Below are 18,498 nucleotides of genomic sequence, written 5' to 3' on the forward strand. Positions count from 1 at the left end.
TCTAATCGAAATGTACTAAATATACAGTATCAAGGCAACAATTAAAGAAAAACACAGAATAAAATATTTAATTTTTGTTATATTTTATATGAAGAAAATAGGAATATAAAAACGTGGCTTTATGAAGAAAAATAAAACAAAAACAAGTTTAGTAAATATTAGTGATGGGATTTCCGGCTCTTTTAGAGAACCGACTCTTCCGGCTCGACTCACTAAAAAGAGCCGGCTCTTTCGGCTCCCAACCGGATCTCAAATTCAAATCAAATTCAAATTTTATTTGTCACGTACACAGTCATACACAGTACGATATGTAGTGAAATGCTTGGACAACTGCTCGTGACCTAAAGAAAACAAAAAAGGAAAAGGCTATGAATAAGATAGGAAATAAATATGAAAAATTAAAAAGGGTAAATTTAACTAGGAAGGAATAAAATATAAATTAAGGTTAAAAATGAAATAACTGTACAACACAAATTAGAATGAAGGGTAAATTTAACTGGGAAGAATAAGATAAAGATAAATATATAAATTAAAGTTGAAAATAAAATAACTGTACAACAAAATACACAATATAGAACTATATAAGAATGTATGAAGAAATCTAAATATAAATAAATATATACACAATAACAGCAGCTGTACAAGTATTAACCGGAAATGAAGAATATAATGACCAGTGTTGTGCAAAACCAAAGTCCAGAAAGTCCAGTGTGTGTGTAAGAACCATATGTGTGGGTCAGTACTGTGTGGTGGTGTGATTGAGAGACCGTATCGCCTGCGGGAAGAAGCTCCTCCTCAGTCTCTCTGTGTTGGTCTTCAGGGAGCGGAATCGCTTTCCTGACCTCAGCAGAGAGAACAGTCTGTTGTTGGGATGGGATCTTCAGGTTGTTTTGTTGCTTTAATTAATTTATTATTAACAACAATATGAATATATGCACAAAAGGAATTACTAATGTAAAAAAATGTTGTTTTATTTATATATGTTTATATATAAATATATATAAACGTAAAAACTCCAAAACACGTAAAAACTCCATAGCACATACAAACCCGGAAGCATGTACAAACTCCAAAACACGTACAAAACACAACACAAGTGCTCCAGGATGCTAGTGGCAGTGTTGAGCTTTTGTTACTTAGTGGCTACACAAGCCAGCAAGTACCAACGACCTGATTTGGTGTGTGGTAGTAACAGGTAAATGTACTTTTTTTTTTAATTTATATGAATATATATGAGTGCTTGTGTATAAATACACAAACAATACACATATGCTTTCAATTGTGTAATTTAAGTGATCTAGGTAGCTCTGTTTTGGAAGTTCAGTTAACGCTAGAAATGTGTTTTGGAGTTTATACGTGTTGTGTCTGTAGGGGCCACCGTAAATATATTTTTATTTATTCACTCCACATAAAATGTAATAAATAAATCATATAATACAAAAAACAACTATTTACATTTTAAACTTTTAACTATTTAAATTTCAGCTTTTTCCTTTTAAACAAATTTAAAGTGGAACAACACAAAACACTGCAAACCACAACACAATTAAACATAAATTAAAATATGAAAACAAAAAGAAGATGCACATTCTCTGTCATATGGACCTGCATGAATAAACTTTCTGAATCCTTTATCATCTGCAACTGAAAATAGTTGTGGATGATTACTATACCTTTCTAATGTTGTTGTCCCTGCCTCTCTTTCTCTCTCCCTCCCTCCCGCTCTGTTCCTGTGCTACTGCGAGTGTAACTACCACCCCTCCCCTCAGCGCAAGCACAAGGCTCGCGTGCGGAGTGAAGCGGGAAAAAGTGCGAGAGAGAGGGTGAGATAATGAAAAAAAACCCACGGCTCACGTCGTTCACTTCAAAGATCGGGCTCTAAGAGCCGTTTCGTTCGCCAACGACACATCACTAGTAAATATAAGTTTCTACCGCATAATTATAGTATTAGTATGAAATTCTTAAAGTGTTTTGGAATTATCTTAATTACTGATACCCTTATAGTTTATTGTATTTTTATTGTATATATTGTATAATTTATTGTTTAAAAAAGGCCAATAAAAAAATCGCTCAAATAAAATTCAATATGATCAAACCATAGAAAATGTAAAAAAAAAAATACACAAAAAGGAGCTTGACTTTTTTTTTTTTAAAGATATATAGAAATTTTAAATTGAATTAAAAAAAAAAGCAGAAAAAACAGAAAAATTTGAATGGAATACAGTAAAAATGAAGATAAAATATTAATAAAAAATTATATACTAAAATAAATTATTAAAGTAAAACAAACGACAAATGTAATTTGATAAACTGGCTTCATATGCAAAATATTTCAAATTAAGCAAAGAAAAAACAATAGTGTATTCAAGACGTTTCGGCAGTATTATACCCCATAATTGTATTACTATCATGAAATCTTTAACGTATTTCATTGTAATTTATTTACTAAAATCATTATAATTTATTGTGTAAACACAACCTATAAAAAACATTCATTTATATAAAAAATACAATATGACCAAAAAACAACTAATTGAAGTGAAAAATAAATAAATACAGCAGAACAAAAACTAAACATACTATAGTGTATTTCAGAAATTTCGACAGTATTTTTTATTGCAGTATTTACTACTCGTCTTAACAATGTTGATGTCAAAGTTTCCGCCACTAAAAAAAATTGCCATTCATAAAATTTCAGGTTCAAGTTTTCACTTCATTCAAAATGTCAAGTTGTTAACGCTAGTTCCTCAGAAGTTTGAGTTAGTAAGGTGCAATTTGAAGATACATAATTTGAAGTTTTGTGATAATAGCCTGATAACTCAAACTTCTGATTACCAAGAAAATGTTCTGTTTCGTTATTTTTCTGCCAGTGGCTTAAACAATCATCCATACAGTGGAAGAATAAAATGGTGGGAGCTGCAGTTACACACATTCACCTATGAGGGGCAAACTTGTATTCCAGCTATTCGTGGAGTCTACCACTATAGAAGCAAGAGAAGAAGAAGTCTCCCGCCCCATCCGCCTGTTGGTTTTAAACCGAGGCGGGACGGTGCTCGGTTCACTGCGGTCCGCGGATTTCAGGTAGGAGTGTCGGCTTACTGTAAAACCCGCTGCCAACATGGTGAGGACAAAAGCCGATAGTGTGCCCGGATCATACAGAAAAGGTACGGCAACAAGTTAAAGGCATTCAATCAGAATTTAGGTCTTTAAAGCTTGTTTGTACAAGAACACGTCTGTTTTGTAAGGTAGTCTGGCTGGCAGGCGGCGCTGAGCCAAAGCTGGTAAAATCATACAAATGTAATCTCGAAGAAGAGTAGTTAACGTATTATATTTATTTTTTACACTAAAATAATTGAAAGAAGACTGTCAGATGAAGTTTGTGTGTAAATCCACCGCACGGCTTCCTAAAATCAGCCTCCCGCCAACACGGAGGCTGGTCTGCTGCCCTCTCGGGTTCTCCGGGAGAGGCGAAGATATTTAAATTAAAACATTTAATTGTCTTTTTATCATCGGAGTCAAAGGTTCTAGCTTAATGTTCTCATTCATCTCACGAGGTGTCATCTTTAATGACCCTTTCCCAAAGTTTGTACGACGTTTACTGCAAACTGGCGCCAGTTTTGAGCGCCGCGGTGCGTCTTTGTGCGCACGCCTCACAAAAGTCCATTCGCATATTAAATAATTAAGGCGTCTCTCTTTACCATAGATGCCACGCGTGTTACCGTCCATAATGCATGCATGTTTATTAAGTTCTGGGACCTTCTGGTGAATTTGGCTTACATTTCTTCCAACACCCAACGGATAAGAATTAAAATTTAGACCTGCTCTGCTTCCTTAAAGACCCAGTTTAAATGGCAGTGAACTGCTCTCATTCACTCTGCAGCTATTTTAGGTTTTTAACAAGCTTTCTTTGAACTTTGATTTAACATTCTGCAAATGAGACTTTACTCTCTTTACGTTCATTTGGCTCAGCTTTGGTCCTCGGTGAACTTCTACTGGTTTCTTACTGGATCCTTCATAATCAGCTGGTTTCATGCATTTCATTTGCAGCTGTTGCAGCTTCTGCCCCCCGGAAGTCTCTGGGTGCCAGTTCATCCAACGCTGCCTCCAGCAGCCAGTCCCCCACACCTGGTCAGTCCTAGTTTCACCACACACACACACACACACACACTTCACGTACTGAGGCTGCTGTAATTGTTGTAACTTGCAGCAAAGAACAAATACACTGGTGGGAACCCCGTGTGTCCTCGTCCCACCCCGACCTGGCAGAAGGGCATCGGGGACTTTTTTGGCGGCCCCCCCAGGAAGATGGAGAAGGAGAACAGGCGGCCCCAGGAGGTGGAGGATGATGAAGAGGCCGGAGGCAGCGGGATGTCAAAAGCCAACAGGAAGTATGTGTTGTGCCTCTTCAGGGAACTTGTGTCCCAAACTCCTTTTAAAACACACACAAAATGAGAGCTGAAGCTCAGCCGAGGTTTGCTGCTGTGTGATGAGCCATTAGTTTCACCTCAGATTATTTCAGTGTGGAGCTGTACCTGCTGCTGTGATACGTGGGCCAGGCTAGTTTGATTCGCTAAAACACCAGCTGTGTGCTGCGTGAGATGCAACATTTGAATGAATGCTGTATGAAACGGAGGCCGGTGTCAACGGGAGCTGATGCTTTACCGTACCCAAAGAGCGTGATCCAGAGTTTGGATCGGCATGAAGCTTTATATGGTCACTTATGGATCAGGAACCTCTCTGTTCAGTCACCCATCAGAGGCCGGTTTCTGAGGGTTCACCGGAAACCTTCAGCAGAGTCTGCAGCTATCAAATGTAAAAACGCAGAGATGGAGTGCTTTTATTTTGAAAAATGAAAGCATTTTAACTCTGCAGGTTTGTTTTAAAAATTATATTCCCTCATGGTCATTGAATTAAAGCAAACGGCATCAAGTGGTACCAGGAAACTCAATGTCCAGTTTATTAGGAACACTGTAGCCATGCTTCTCAGCTGATTTTTGTCCCAAAAACACCTCAAATACAGCAGCTGACGATAATCTGATTATTTCTTTTTCTCAAATCGTTGCTTTTATAGCTTCAGACTCACCTGTCTGGACTGATCTGCAGCTCCTTGTAGGTCTTGAAAGTCATTAAAAGTTAAAAACTGATATTAAATAGTTTTAAATCGATCAAAAGTGAGAAAGCTGTTTGGTTCAAACATGGGTGAGTAACTGATTGCTGCATGGATGATGCTAAAATCTGAGGAGAGGCCTCAAACTCGCCGCTGACGCCGCTCGACTGAATGACAGATTTTACTTATTCAGGACGTGGCGTTTGTGTTCCAGCGCCCTGTGGGAAGTTTGACGCTGATGTTGATCAGTTTGGTTTTTGTCCGCAGAGCCCGGCCGCTGCCCGCTGAGGATGAGGACGACGACTGAAGCCTGGATCAGTCCGACTGCTGATGTACATCTGTATATAAATTCTGCTCAATTCACGTTGTATAGTTCAATGTTTTTTACCTACAGAATGTCTGTTTGAGATCATCTGGATTTTGTCTTTTTTACTAATAAAACTTGACTGAAAACAAACTGAAGAACAAATATGGCCGTCTTTGGATGAGGACACGGACTCAAACAGTCCAAAACTGAGCTTTTATTTATTCTGCCAAGATACAGATCAATGCTCCTGATTAATCAGTTTGATTAATAAAATCAGATTCCTACAAAACCAGAACACAAACTTTGAACACAGCTCTTCTTTGTCTCCTCTTCATCACTGTTCATGATTGAAGCCGAGGAACGATGAGCGTTCTCAGGTTAACGGTGCAAGGACTGTGAGTCCGTCCATGTCCAGCTCCACAGAGTGGACGCTGAAGTCTCCCAGACCCTGAAACACACCAGAAACCATCAACACAGGACAGATGGTCAGGAATTACTCTGCTCCGCCAGAGCAGCTTAGCATGATCCACAGTTCAGAATAATCCCCCTGTATCACACGCCAGCCCCGTAGAAAACAAGACAATTTAGCTCCTCCCACCTTAGGCTTTTTTTTTTTTTTTTTTTTAAGCTTGCTTCTTCTGATCAGACGCCTCTCTGTGACATCATCCAGAGTAGAAAATAAACTGTCTAGATCAGTCCACACTGAGCTCATTATAAACTTTGTTTTACAGGAGCAGCTCTGACATGTTTTGAACTAAAGATTTTAAACCTGAGTTAAGCTTTAAAACTAATGACAGGGTTTATTTGAGGCCCCAGTGGGTTGTGAAGTCATCTTTCCTGACTAAAGGTCAAAGGTCAACTGCTGTTGTAAAAGCTTTGCTGAACAAACTGTACTGTCTCCTGTAAAGAGAACCTGTGAATGTGTGGGTTTATTAAAGCTGAACGACATCAAACGTAGACACTTTGGACTCGCTGCTCCGCCCTGTGGTTCAAAGTGGTATTACATGAACGTACAGCGTATCACCGACTCAGGTCTTGTATTTATGTTTGTTCTATTCATAGAATAGAATAAATTTGACCTCTGACCCTGACCAATTCTTACCGGCATGTTGTTGAGGACCTGCAGCACCGCCTCCCGCTGTCGGGGCTCTCGAGTCAGCAAATAAAGGAAGCCGCCGCCACCGGCCCCGGCCAGACTCTGGCCCAGGACCAGCGGCCTCAGGGCCTCCATCATAGCGCGCACTGACGCTGGCTCGCAGCCCGGGGCCATCAGCTTCTTCTGCTGCCATGAGCGGTCCAGACACTCCCCCAGCCTGGACAGAGAACCTGTAGGGGAAGTGGTCATTTAGCCTTTCTGAAACACACTGACGTTGGGCACACTGCATTCTGGGAAATGTAGGAAATGTCCCACTGAAGCGTCTCACCGTCCACGCAGGCCCGAGCGCACTCCTCTGAATTACACACCAGCTGCTGGGCGTTCTGCACCATCGACGGCAGGTGGCTGTACCAGCTGCGGACCACATCCTGCATGCAGGACACACATCATCATCACCAGCTTCATCTCAGCAGCTTTATTCCAACCCTGACGGCTCTCTGTTACTCGGAGTCTTGTCACATTCGCTCTGCTTGTTTTTACCTTGACGAGTTTCACTTTTCTCCTCTTTGACTTCATGAATCGACTTTTGTTTTTAACTTTTTAAGATGAAAGAGGAGCTGAGAGTGGAGCAGACAGGAAAGAAAGGAGAGCCCACTCCAACAGCTCCACCTCCACCCTCGCCTGCAGCTCCATCCCCCTCAGGAGAGAGATGTGCAGACTCCGGCCAGGCCAAGCTGCTGCCCCTGATGGCTCCGCCTTCAGAGATTCTGGAGACAGGAAACCTCAACCCGCCATCTGAAGCTGCTGCAGTTCGTCTACCAGCCCTGTATCAGTGTGGAGGATGCCACCACCACCATCATCATCATCATCATCGTCATTATTGTGATGTCTGATCAGTCCTGGGAACAAAGACGTGCAGCCAGACAACCCGACAGGTGGACCGCAGTCTGAGCAGCACAGGTGATTTCCAGCCTCCAGGTACATGCAGCAGGATGATTACAGGAGGGTGGAGGACAGATGTGAGCTTAACCATCCTACGGCTGGACTTCAGGAAGCAGGCTCCTTCCCCCTCTCTCCCCCGTCAGTGGGTGAGGAGGGGGAGGAGTGCTCCTAACCTGTCTTTAAAACTCCTGAGGAGCCGCACGTCGTGGTGCTGCCAGTGTTTTTTAAGCAGCAGAATTAAGGAGCGTGCTCGTACACAGAGAGCGTCTCATTGGTTGATCCTGAAAGTACCCACCTGCAGCAGATTTCGGGCCAGCCGGGTCTTCCCGGTGTAGACCAGCAGGAGGTGCTGCTCCAGAGCAAGTGAGAACTCCTCAGGAAGACTGAGACGCTCCACCTGCACCTGCAGGGGGAGGGATGCTCTGGATCGACCCACCTTTACTCCGCCTACCAGACCCCCCACCTGATCCTGCCAGCCTCCACCTGCAGGAGGAGGAGGAGGAAGATGAGAAGGAGCAGGAGAAGGTGTTTAGTGATGAAGGGCGTGACAAACCTGTGGTAAGAATCTGCTCCAGGTACAAAACGGCGTGGATCAGGGAGTCCGTGTCATAGGTTCGCCTGGTACACCTGTACACCGCGGCCAACAGCGCCCCCGCCAGGATGCTGCTGGTACCTGCAGAAAGAGGACCAATCAAAGTGCTGAACTCCTCCATCACCTACAAGCTCTGTTTCCTGTTTCTCACCCAATCCCGATCCCGTCGGCAGCTCCGACCAGCTGTGGAGCTCCACCCCTCCTCCCCACCGCTCCATCAGCTGATGCCCCAGAGGATGCTGGGAGGTCAGGGACACCAGCCCACTACAGACACACACCGCCTTCAGCAGCGCTCCTGTAACACACAGACACACACAGTCAGCTTCCCACTTCCTTCCTGTTGTCCCAGTTTAGCCGGTAAACGATGTACCGGGAGCGTGAGGCTGACTGTAATCCTTCAGGTCATCCAGGCTGTCGCACGCCGTCTCCGTGGAAATCCCACTGCTCCGCCCTCCAGTGTAGCTGACCAGCAGGAGGCGGGGCTCAGAGATGCGACGTGCTCTAGCACCAATAGGACGCTTCCCGTCGACCTTCACCGCAACGTTTGTGACGGAGCCCCCGTGCTCGAATGCGATTGGTGGAGTGTCACTCCAGCCGCCTGAAACACAGACACAGGGTCAGCGTCTAAAGGACCAACTGCCCCTGAATGCACCATGAACCTTTATCCAATGACCTGCTAAATCCAGCCTAGCTGGACACTCCACTTCCTGCCACTGTCCAAGGGGCTGGACTTTGCCCTGTCCAATGGAGATGAATCTTTGAGATGACATCACAGCCTTCCGTAACAGCACCTGTCCGGCGCCTTCGTAGTGCCGCGCCGCCCGCACCAGCAGATCAGGCCTGTAGGAGGCAGCAACACCCAAGGCGTTTACCATCGCTATATCAGCCAGACCATGTGACACAAACAGTGCAGCGCCCACCTGCTGAGCCAGTGCTGCCGCTGCACGGTGAGTGCGTGGACTCCGCCCCTCAGGTCACCCTCCTCCAACATGGCGTAGGCGGAGCTCCAGGCTTCATTAGCCGCTGGCCCGCTCCTCAGACCTCCCCGCCCGCTGGCCATGCACACCAACACGTCCGCGATGCAGGAGAGACAGCGGGCAGCCACGCCCAGATCTGCTCCGAGCTCCACCCCCTGCTCATTGCTCCCTGCAGCGACTGAAAACAAACTAGAATTACCAAAGGAACCTCAGCAAGTTTCCTGAAACTGGCCAATCAGAAAACTTATTTGATACACAGAAGGAGGAGCCAAAACTGGCTGTTTCTATGGGCCCATCATAGAGGAGCGGACACTCACTGCTGTCCAGAGCTTCCAGCAGCGCCCCCTGCTGGCCTCCCAGCACAGCGGCCCTGACGCAAGGCAGCAGGCAGACGTCCGAGCGCCCCCTCAGGGCGTCGGCCACACGCCGCCTTCCCACCAGGAACAGCAGCTCCTCCCTTCGCTGTAGCTCCGTCTCCTGGTGGGTGAGCAACAGCACCTCCTTCAAAGAAAGCCTCCACGCCTCCCTCCACCCTCCCAGGCAGCCGCCCCCCCCCAGCAGCCAGGCCACGCCTCCCTCTAGACCCACAGCACCTCCTCTGGGGTGGAGGACTGGGAAGAGGCGAGCTTCCAGGAGGGAGCGCCGTTCTCCTCGAACCCACAGCTCCTCCGACCTGAGGACACGCACAGAGACACAACCACACACATGTGACATTTGTGGAGGTCAGGAGGTCAACGATGTCATTAATATGACTAACATACTGACATAAAAACAAAAGTTTTCCATCCAGAAGTCTCAGCTCAAACTACATCAAACAGATGGAAGTTTAACTGTTTCTGAACTAAAACCTGAAGCTGTGCAGCCGAGGACACGACGTGAGTGTTGGGAGGACGAGGAGGGAAAGATGAAGTACATCTGGTCAGGTGGGAATTCTTTTACCTCCACAGTTGTAGTTCTTTCTTGATTAGACTAATCAATCATATTTTTGTATTTTTTAATTCTTTTTATTTTATTTTATAAATCTCAGCATTTCCTGTATGTATTTCCAATTAATTTCCAGCGTTGAACAGGCATAAATTATGAATTTTTTAATGAGGCTTTTATTGTGAAGTTCTTCATATTCAGGAGAACTTTTTATTTCACTTAAATTCAGTTTCATTTACATAAAATGTAAATGATGGTGATGGCAGCTACATTGTAACTGACAGAGGCGAGGCTGCCGGACACTGGCGCCACCAGTAGGCAGCGGGGGGAAGTGTCTTGCCCAAGGACACAACGGCCGAGACTGTCCAAGCCGGGGTTCGAACCGGCAACCTTCCGATTAAAAGACGAATTCCCAACTCTTGAGCCACGATCGCCCCCACATTTTAAGATAAAGAACGGCTCGGGGGGGGGGCAGCCGTTTAAGGGACCGGCTGTGGGTGAGAGGTGCTGAGTCTTACTGTGTTCCCGTCCTGCTGTAGAAGTTGTTCCACGTCTGGTTGAGGAAGGAAGCGTTGCTGTCGTCAGAGGAGATCTGAGGAAGAGGAGGAGACATCAGATAACACTGGAACGCCACATATGCCCTGAGGAGGCGGCGGCCCAGGAGAATATAAAGATCTCCTGTGTTTTACCTCCAGGTCGTCGTGCGCTCCCATCACCGTGTAGACGTACAGCTGCAGCTCCCCCAGCTCAATCCGATGTCCCTGGATGATGATGTCACTGCTGAGAGGCAGGAGCCGGAGACTTGGTGAGGTCGACAGCTCGAGACCTGACAGCAGACAGCCTGTTGGGACGTCCAGAGGACCCTGACGGTCAGACGGTGGAAATGTTGACACGTTGTCTCCATAAAAACACTGACTTCCTGCTTCTGATCTAACATCATGTCTGGAGAAACATGCAGTGTGGAAATACTAGACTCTGCTCTCAGGAGAGTGCAGTCAGAATACAGTCTGGGTCTGAAACTCCTCCCCACCTGTAGGTGGCAGTGTTGCACCACTGCTCCTGCAGCCACGGAAACGGCTCCCTCCAAAACGCTATTGATCACCCGACCTCCTTCGCTCAACACGTCCTCGTTCTGATGAAACAGGAAGTGGAGCAGAGTTAAACGCTTGTTGATTGATCAATAATGGAGGCCTGACCTCTGGTGGCCACAACATGAACTGCAGTCATCGCTGAGCTTGCGTGACATTTGTCTCACTAAATGAACCCTCCGTGAATTTTCCGCTGATGATCAAATCTGTGGAAGTAAGCTTCAGTCAGAAATCATCCCACATCACGTATGGAGGGTCGAGAGAATAAACAATTCAAAATATGAAGTCGTTTTATTTTGAAAACTTATTATTATTTTGCAGTTCAGAGAGATCCTAGATAATATCCTGATGGAGTGGCAGAGCCTCTGCTGGGAAGTCCTTGGACACCGGGTATCCCAGAATGCATTTCAAATTAAGTCACAGGTGCATATGTACTGTCCCTTTAAATAAAAACATTAAAAGAAAAGCTTTGAAAGACGCTCGAGACACAGTGCAGGACAGAGAACGTGACATAATTCATCAAACTGTAAAACAACTACATGTTTTTACAAAACTTCGTAATGTAGTTTAATTAATTAACGACACATTTAAGGAATTAACATATAAAAATATTTTAATGTGTTTAACATGTATTTCCAGTTTGAATGAATTCACTTGTCATTTTCTGATGTATTTATTTCATTTTGACAACATGGGGAAGCTGGAGTCAGGGAAGCGCTTAGTTTCTCACATGCCCACAAAAACAAGCACCAATTACACAATTATTCATAAACTGTACATAAAGGATGGAGGCAGGAACAATCACCTGGATATGCGAGAGAGTGTTTCTCCCCGTCCAATCGCGGCTCAGTCGGTCGACGTGCGCCTTCCCAGACAGAGTCAGGTAGTCGTAGCGACCGCCGGGGACGTACACTGTGAAACGAGGACATGTCAGCAGGCAACGGCGGCATAAAGAAAGAGCGAACGGAGGAGGTGGAGAAACTGACCCAGACTCAGCGGAGCTCCTCTCAGGATCCTCCACAGCTCTGCCCTGCCGCTCCTCACCACCGCCCCCTGCGGCCCGACCGCTGAACTGCAGCCGGCTCGCTCCTCGCTCACAAACTGATCCCGAGTCAGATCCGAGCAGAGACACTTTAACACGTCCAGGAAGAGAGACACCTGAGGAGGAACCACAGCGAGGAGTCACATCAGCATCCACCAGGAAACAACTCGGGAATCTTTATCGCTCCAGCTCGTGCTGCTGCTTTTAAATATGGACGACAGGACGTTAAATTACAGCCGGCCATCTGTCGGAGCAGGTAACTCTGTAGCGCCTTGAACGCAGCACATCTCGTCGTGTGAGGGCCTCATCGTCACGCGTAATGGATCTGAACTTTCTACGGTTAGATGTCTAGTAGCCATGACGATGACTGCGACTCGCCCGACAAACAAAAGTCGTTACAAAAAGCCCAACATCGTCTCCACGGTGATTCACGCCGCTCAGTGTCGATGTTTCAAACCGGGATTATGATCTCGGGTAAACGAGTACAGGTCAGAGGTCATGTTAGTCCTGTGGGCGGGACTCACAGTCACACACTTTATAAAATCAGCATCGTAACTCAAACTTTAGTTGTTTTGTTAAAACTCATATTTCTCGATTTAGTGAAAGGATTGTTTTGACTTTTTATTTTTAATTACAAATCATTTCACTTCATTTTTACACACATATAATATCATATATAATATTTTGATCTATTTTTTGTAGATCACATCAATGCTCGGGTTATGGACTTTCATAGTTTCATGTATCATATATTTGGTGTTTAATTTCATATATTTAATTTATTTTAATCCAAAAAACATTTTTTCTTTCCATTACACAACTTCAGCAACTTTCTCGTATTTATCTTTTTTTTCCACTTGAAACTCTCATCCTTCATCATGACATCTCCAAGTCTTAGTTCTCTTCCAGACTAACTTCCCTGGATGACAAATACACGTACCTGGAGGGGCGGAGCTCCAGAGTCCAGCCCCAGGTAAGTGCAGCCGTCCAGAGGCGGCGTGACGTGAGTCTGCAGTAACTTCTCGGACACGGACCTGCTGAAGAAGACCGGACCCGACACCTGCAGACACACACCTCACCATGAGCATAAACCAACATGTGCAAAGTGATTATTAAACACAAAGGCTCAAAATGACATTAAAAAAAAAATCACAATTATATTAAAATGATTAAAAGTATAAAATGATCAGTCTTAAAGTATTCGGCCGTGGAGAATCTGTCAGTGACTTTGTGATGTGTTTCAGTTTGAGCCTAAATGGCTTCTCCTGGAGAATTAAAAGGTGTGTTTGATTTGAGCTAGAAGACGCACCAGTGGCACTTTCCCATCAGGCATTGCAGCGCGCTGGATCTGCTCTTTGGTGCCTCGATAGATGATGTCTCTGACTCGTCCCTGACGGAAAACAACATTTAAATATTCAAAAGAGAAAAGAGGAGAGCACATGGAAAAAAGGTGTGAATGAACTAAGTGAGCACCTGTGAGTCGGACAGGTAGACCCCATGATTGGCTGCATAGGTGACGTCACCAGGTAACGCCAAAACCCGAACACCTGAGAATCCGTCCCAGGACAAACCTGACCAACACGAAAGCGTGACGAGGAGGAGGGGGATGGTTCGATTAAATTCATGACGTTTCCAGGATCACCGGGGCTTCGACCCTCTCACTGTGCTCTACCAGCATGCAGTAGTACTGTATGTGTGCACTGAGAGTACTGTGTGTGGCACACTTACCAAAGTCAGGAGGGACGGCGAGGATCATGTCGGTGCTGCAGACCCAAACACCGGGAGGAGAACCGGGACAGATCTGAACGAAAACACAACAGTGTTCAGCGATTCAAGGCAAACTGAAGTGGCCCCGACACTCAACCCTGCAGCATCCCACGTTTAAAGGGTCTTTCTGGGGACGGTGTGGAAGCTCACCTGGTTGCTGAGGCGGTCCAGCAGCAGATCCAGACAGCAGACTGGAGCCTGGACCTTCTGATCGGGCTTCTCTTCGGGAAGCCAGCAGAACGCTCGGCTGCAGGAGCTCCAGGGAAAGTCCCGACCCTGAGGACCGATCGGAAAAATCAGCCGCGGCACAAAAACATCAGAGAGGCGCTGCTGTGTGACTCACCGTGTGGAGGATGAGGATGTAAGCGTCATCCAGGACGTCGCCAGTCACCACCTGAGAGAAAAACAGGTGATCGCATAAAGGACGTGTGACAGTTTGTCTCCTGTTGCAGTGGGAGGAGCTAAAGCAGCATGTTTCAGACTGAGACACAGCTAAGACGAAGGAGGATTATTCTAAACCGAGAATCACGCAGAGAGAAACGATCCGAGGAGATCATGTGCTTTCTAGATCAAAACAACGGGCACATCTTTGGGTTCTCTGGTTTTTGCAGGGTCATGGTCACTAAGGATCAGGTGAAGGAGAGCGGCTGAGGACTCACTGTGTGCCCGGCTCTGCTGCTCAGGTGCTCCGCGGCCACCAGCAGAGCGTTCAGCGTTGCCCCGCCGCTGCCCAGCGGCTCCTGGCGGTCCCTGACGGTCAAAACCAACGCACCCGCAGAGAGGACACCCCGCTGCTGCCTCAGCTCCAGCTCTGATGGACACACAAAAGTAGAAGTGAGATCATAACAACGCCAAACTCTCACTGCAAGCAGGAACATTTCCAAAAGAAACCTCTTTAGAAGGAGTCTATAAACTGAGTGGGTGTTGCATGATTTTAGAGCAAACAGCTGCACCTCAGTGGCTCTACTGCAGCTCAGATTTATCCAACACAGCTCGGACGCAACAGCAAAGGTTTAGATCAGCTGACTGAGATCAATACACTATCGTTGAACTATGACCAAGCTAATTTTAGGATATTTGGCAACAGGCAAAAAATGACATTTTATGTATGGCAATAAATGATCAGCGACATAATAATAATAATAATAATAATGGATTTATATAGCGCTTTTCAAGGCACCCAAGACACTATCAGTGTCCACCAGCACTGACTAACAGGGGCCAGAGCAGGCGACATTTCCTTCGGGATAAAGTATTTCTGATTTTGATTCGGATTGAAGGAAATTTAAAACTGCTGGCTAAGGGTAAACGTAAATTCAGTAAGATCATAATTCACGTCGGCAGTAATGACACCCGGTTACGCCAATCGGAGGTCACTAAAATCAATATTGAATCGGTGTGCAACTTTGCTAAAACAATGTCGGACTCTGTAGTTTTCTCTGGTCCCCTCCCCAATCAGACCAGGAGTGACATGTTTAGCCGCATGTTCTCCTTAAACTGCTGGCTGTCTGAGTGGTGTCCCAGAAACGATGTGGGCTTCATAGATAATTGGCAAACCTTCTGGAGGAAACCTGGTCTTGTTAGGAGAGACGGCATCCATCCCACTTTGGATGGAGCAGCTCTCATTTCTAGAAATATGGACAAATTTATTAAACCCCCCAAAATATGACTATCCAGAGTTGGGACCAGGAAGCAGAGTTGCAGTCTTACACGCCTCTCTGCATCTTCTCTCCTCCTGCTACCCCCCCAAAAACCCATCTCCATAGAGACTGTGTCAGCTCCCAAACAGACAAAAAACAAACTAAAAACCAGCAACAAACAACTTAAACATAAACAATCACAAAGAAAGAACAATACAGTATCCACATCTGAACCAAAGAGTAAAACAGTGAAATGTGGATTATTAAATATTAGGTCTCTCTCCTCCAAGTCTCTGTTAGTACATGACTTAATAATTGATCAACAAATTGATTTACTCTGCCTTACAGAAACCTGGTTGCAGCAGGATGATTATGTTAGTTTAAATGAATCAACACCCCCGAGTCATTCTAACTACCAGAAATCTCGAAGCACAGGCCGAGGGGGCGGTGTGGCAGCAATTTTTCACACCAGCCTATTAATTAATGAAAGACCAAGACAGACTTTTAATTCATTTGAAAGCCTGATGCTTAACATTGTCCACCCCAGCTGTGAAACTCAGAAACCAGTCTTACTTGTTATCATCTATCGTCCACCTGGGCCTTACACAGAGTTTCTGTCTGATTTCTCAGACTTTATATCTAATTTAGTTCTGAGCTCAGATAAAATAATTATTGTGGGTGATTTTAACATCCATGTAGATGCTAAAAATGACAGCCTCAACATGGCATTTAATCTGTTATTAGACTCAATTGGTTTCTCTCAAAATGTAAAAGAACCCACCCACCACTTTAATCACACTCTAGATCTTGTTTTAACATATGGCATAGAAACTGAACATTTAACAGTGTTTCCTGAAAACCCTCTCCTGTCTGATCATTTCCTGATAACATTTACATTTACAATAATTGATTACACAGCGGTGAAGAGTAGACTTTATCAAAGTAGATGTCTTTCTGAAAGCACTGTAACTAAGTTTAAGAATATAATCCACCCACTGTTATCATCTTCAATGCCCTGTACCAACACAGAGCAGAGCAGCTATCTGAACGCTGCTCCAACAGAGGTCGATTATCTTGTTAATAATTTCACCTCCTACCTACGTACGACTCTGGATACTGTAGCTCCTGTGAAAACTAAGGTCTCTAATCAGAAGTACCTGACTCCGTGGTATAATTCTCAAACACGTAGCCTAAAGCAGATGACTCGTAATCTGGAGAGGAAATGGCGTGTCACAAATTTAGAGGATCATCATTTAGCCTGGAGAAATAGTTTGCTGCTTTATAAGAAAGCCCTCCACAAAGCCAGAACATCTTACTATTCATCACTGATTGAAGAAAATAAGAACAACCCTAGGTTTCTCTTCAGCTCTGTAGCCAGGCTGACAAACAGTCAGAGCTCTGTTGAGCCAACCATCCCTTTAACGTTAACTAGTAATGACTTCATGAACTTCTTCACAAATAAAATTTTTATCATTAGAGAAAAAATTACCAGTAATCATCCCACAGATGTAATATTATCTACAGCTACTCTTAGTACCATTGATGTTAAGTTAGACTCTTTTTCTCTAATTGATCTTTCTGAGTTAACTTCAATAATTACTTCCTCCAAACCATCAACGTGTCTTTTAGACCCCATTCCTACAAAACTGCTCAAAGAAGTCCTGCCATTAATTAATTCTTCGATCTTAAATATGATCAACCTATCTCTAATAATCAGCTATGTACCACAGGCCTTCAAGCTGGCTGTAGTTAAACCTTTACTCAAAAAGCATCTCTAGACCCAGCAGTCTTAGCTAATTATAGGCCAATCTCCAACCTTCCTTTATATCAAACATCCTTGAAAGAGTAGTTGTCAAACAGCTAACAGATCATCTGCAGAGGTTTATTTGAAGAGTTTCAGTCAGGTTTCAGAGCTCAGCACAGCACAGAAACAGCTTTAGTGAAGGTTACAAATGATCTTCTTATGGCCTCTGACAGTGGACTCATCTCTGTGCTTGTCCTGCTAGACCTCAGTGCAGCGTTCGATACTGTCGACCATAATATCCTATTAGAGCGATTAGAACATGCTGTAGGTATTACAGGTACTGCACTGCAGTGGTTTGTATCATATCTATCTAATAGACTCCAGTTTGTGCATGTAAATGGAGAGTCCTCTAAGCATATTCTTACTCTGGATGGCATTACCTTGGCCTCCAGTAACGCTGTGAGGAACCTTGGAGTCATTTTTGACCAGGACATGTCCTTCAATGCACATATTAAACAAATATGTAAGACTGCTTTCTTCCATTTGTGCAACATCTCTAAAATTAGTCCTAATAAACTGGCCTCATCAGTGTCCACCAGCGCCCCCTCAGGCCGCTCGGTGTAACTCAAGCTCAAAGAGCATGTACTGCGCGCATGCGCCTCACCTCTCTGGAACGCGTAAACGCTGTCTTTATGCTGGCATGTCAGCACCACCACGGTCCATCGGAACCCGCAGCTCTCCGACATCATCACACGGTCACAGCTAACCTGGGCTAACCCAGGCTACCACAGCAGCTACTGCACGGCTCACTGCCGCCGGAGGGGCGGGGCTAGCCAGACCTGTTCCGGTTAAACAGGTGTCCGTGAAGGATCACCTGAGGCTGAAACGTCTGAAGTGGCTTTTATGGTACAGGCACAGGTCAGCCCTGCGAGAGTATCCGGTCCAACCCGTCTGAGGAGTTGGTCTCACTAAAACACCCGTTTCCTCTCTGTGACCGCCATCTGCAATTCTGCGCTGTTTGACCGCCCGGGCTTCCGTAGGCAGCAACCTGTAGCGCTTGGTTTCAACACTGGAACCTCCCGGTGCGGCGGTTACTTTTAAGGATACAGGCAATAGAAGTTGAAAGAAAAAAACAAAAACCCCACTAGTGTATAATATTTCAAAGAAAAAAAAAAGTAAAACTTGGAGTAAAGGAAACACTTTAAACCGCGGGACACCCCAGAGTAAAAACCGAGCACCCGTTTCAATCCAAACCCTCTAAACAATTCAAGA

The 18,498-nt window shown here is 45.0% G+C and overlaps 2 protein-coding genes across 2 annotated transcripts; one reads left to right on the plus strand and one right to left on the minus strand.

Moving 5' to 3' along the window:
* The first annotated feature begins 3,005 nt into the window (after nt 1–3,005).
* pclaf (PCNA clamp associated factor) lies at nt 3,006–5,579 on the plus strand. Its single transcript, XM_086302226.1, has 4 exons — nt 3,006–3,164; nt 4,048–4,128; nt 4,208–4,388; nt 5,375–5,579. Exons 1-4 carry the CDS (start codon nt 3,119–3,121, stop codon nt 5,412–5,414), a joined length of 348 nt encoding a protein of 115 aa, XP_086158352.1. The 5' UTR covers nt 3,006–3,118; the 3' UTR covers nt 5,415–5,579.
* A 19-nt stretch (nt 5,580–5,598) lies between these two features.
* On the minus strand, nt 5,599–18,439 carry fcsk (fucose kinase). The gene is made up of 23 exons (XM_086302219.1): nt 17,891–18,439; nt 14,502–14,653; nt 14,186–14,236; nt 13,993–14,118; nt 13,804–13,876; nt 13,549–13,646; nt 13,385–13,465; nt 13,016–13,135; nt 12,020–12,191; nt 11,839–11,945; nt 10,976–11,077; nt 10,635–10,808; nt 10,464–10,537; nt 9,339–9,694; nt 8,965–9,199; nt 8,718–8,884; nt 8,415–8,642; nt 8,196–8,339; nt 8,006–8,125; nt 7,748–7,935; nt 6,839–6,938; nt 6,517–6,740; nt 5,599–5,862 (listed from the first exon to the last, which is right to left on the minus strand). Exons 1-23 carry the CDS (start codon nt 17,973–17,975, stop codon nt 5,788–5,790), a joined length of 3,252 nt encoding a protein of 1,083 aa, XP_086158345.1. The 5' UTR covers nt 17,976–18,439; the 3' UTR covers nt 5,599–5,787.
* Nucleotides 18,440–18,498: the final 59 nt, after the last annotated feature.

Source organism: Aulonocara sp. 'chitande type north' Nkhata Bay, linkage group LG7 (genome assembly GCF_057382095.1).
Source record: "Aulonocara sp. 'chitande type north' Nkhata Bay isolate Kocher_YH1m ecotype deep benthic linkage group LG7, A_spYH_male_GT1.1, whole genome shotgun sequence".
NCBI lineage: Eukaryota > Metazoa > Chordata > Actinopteri > Cichliformes > Cichlidae > Aulonocara > Aulonocara sp. 'chitande type north' Nkhata Bay.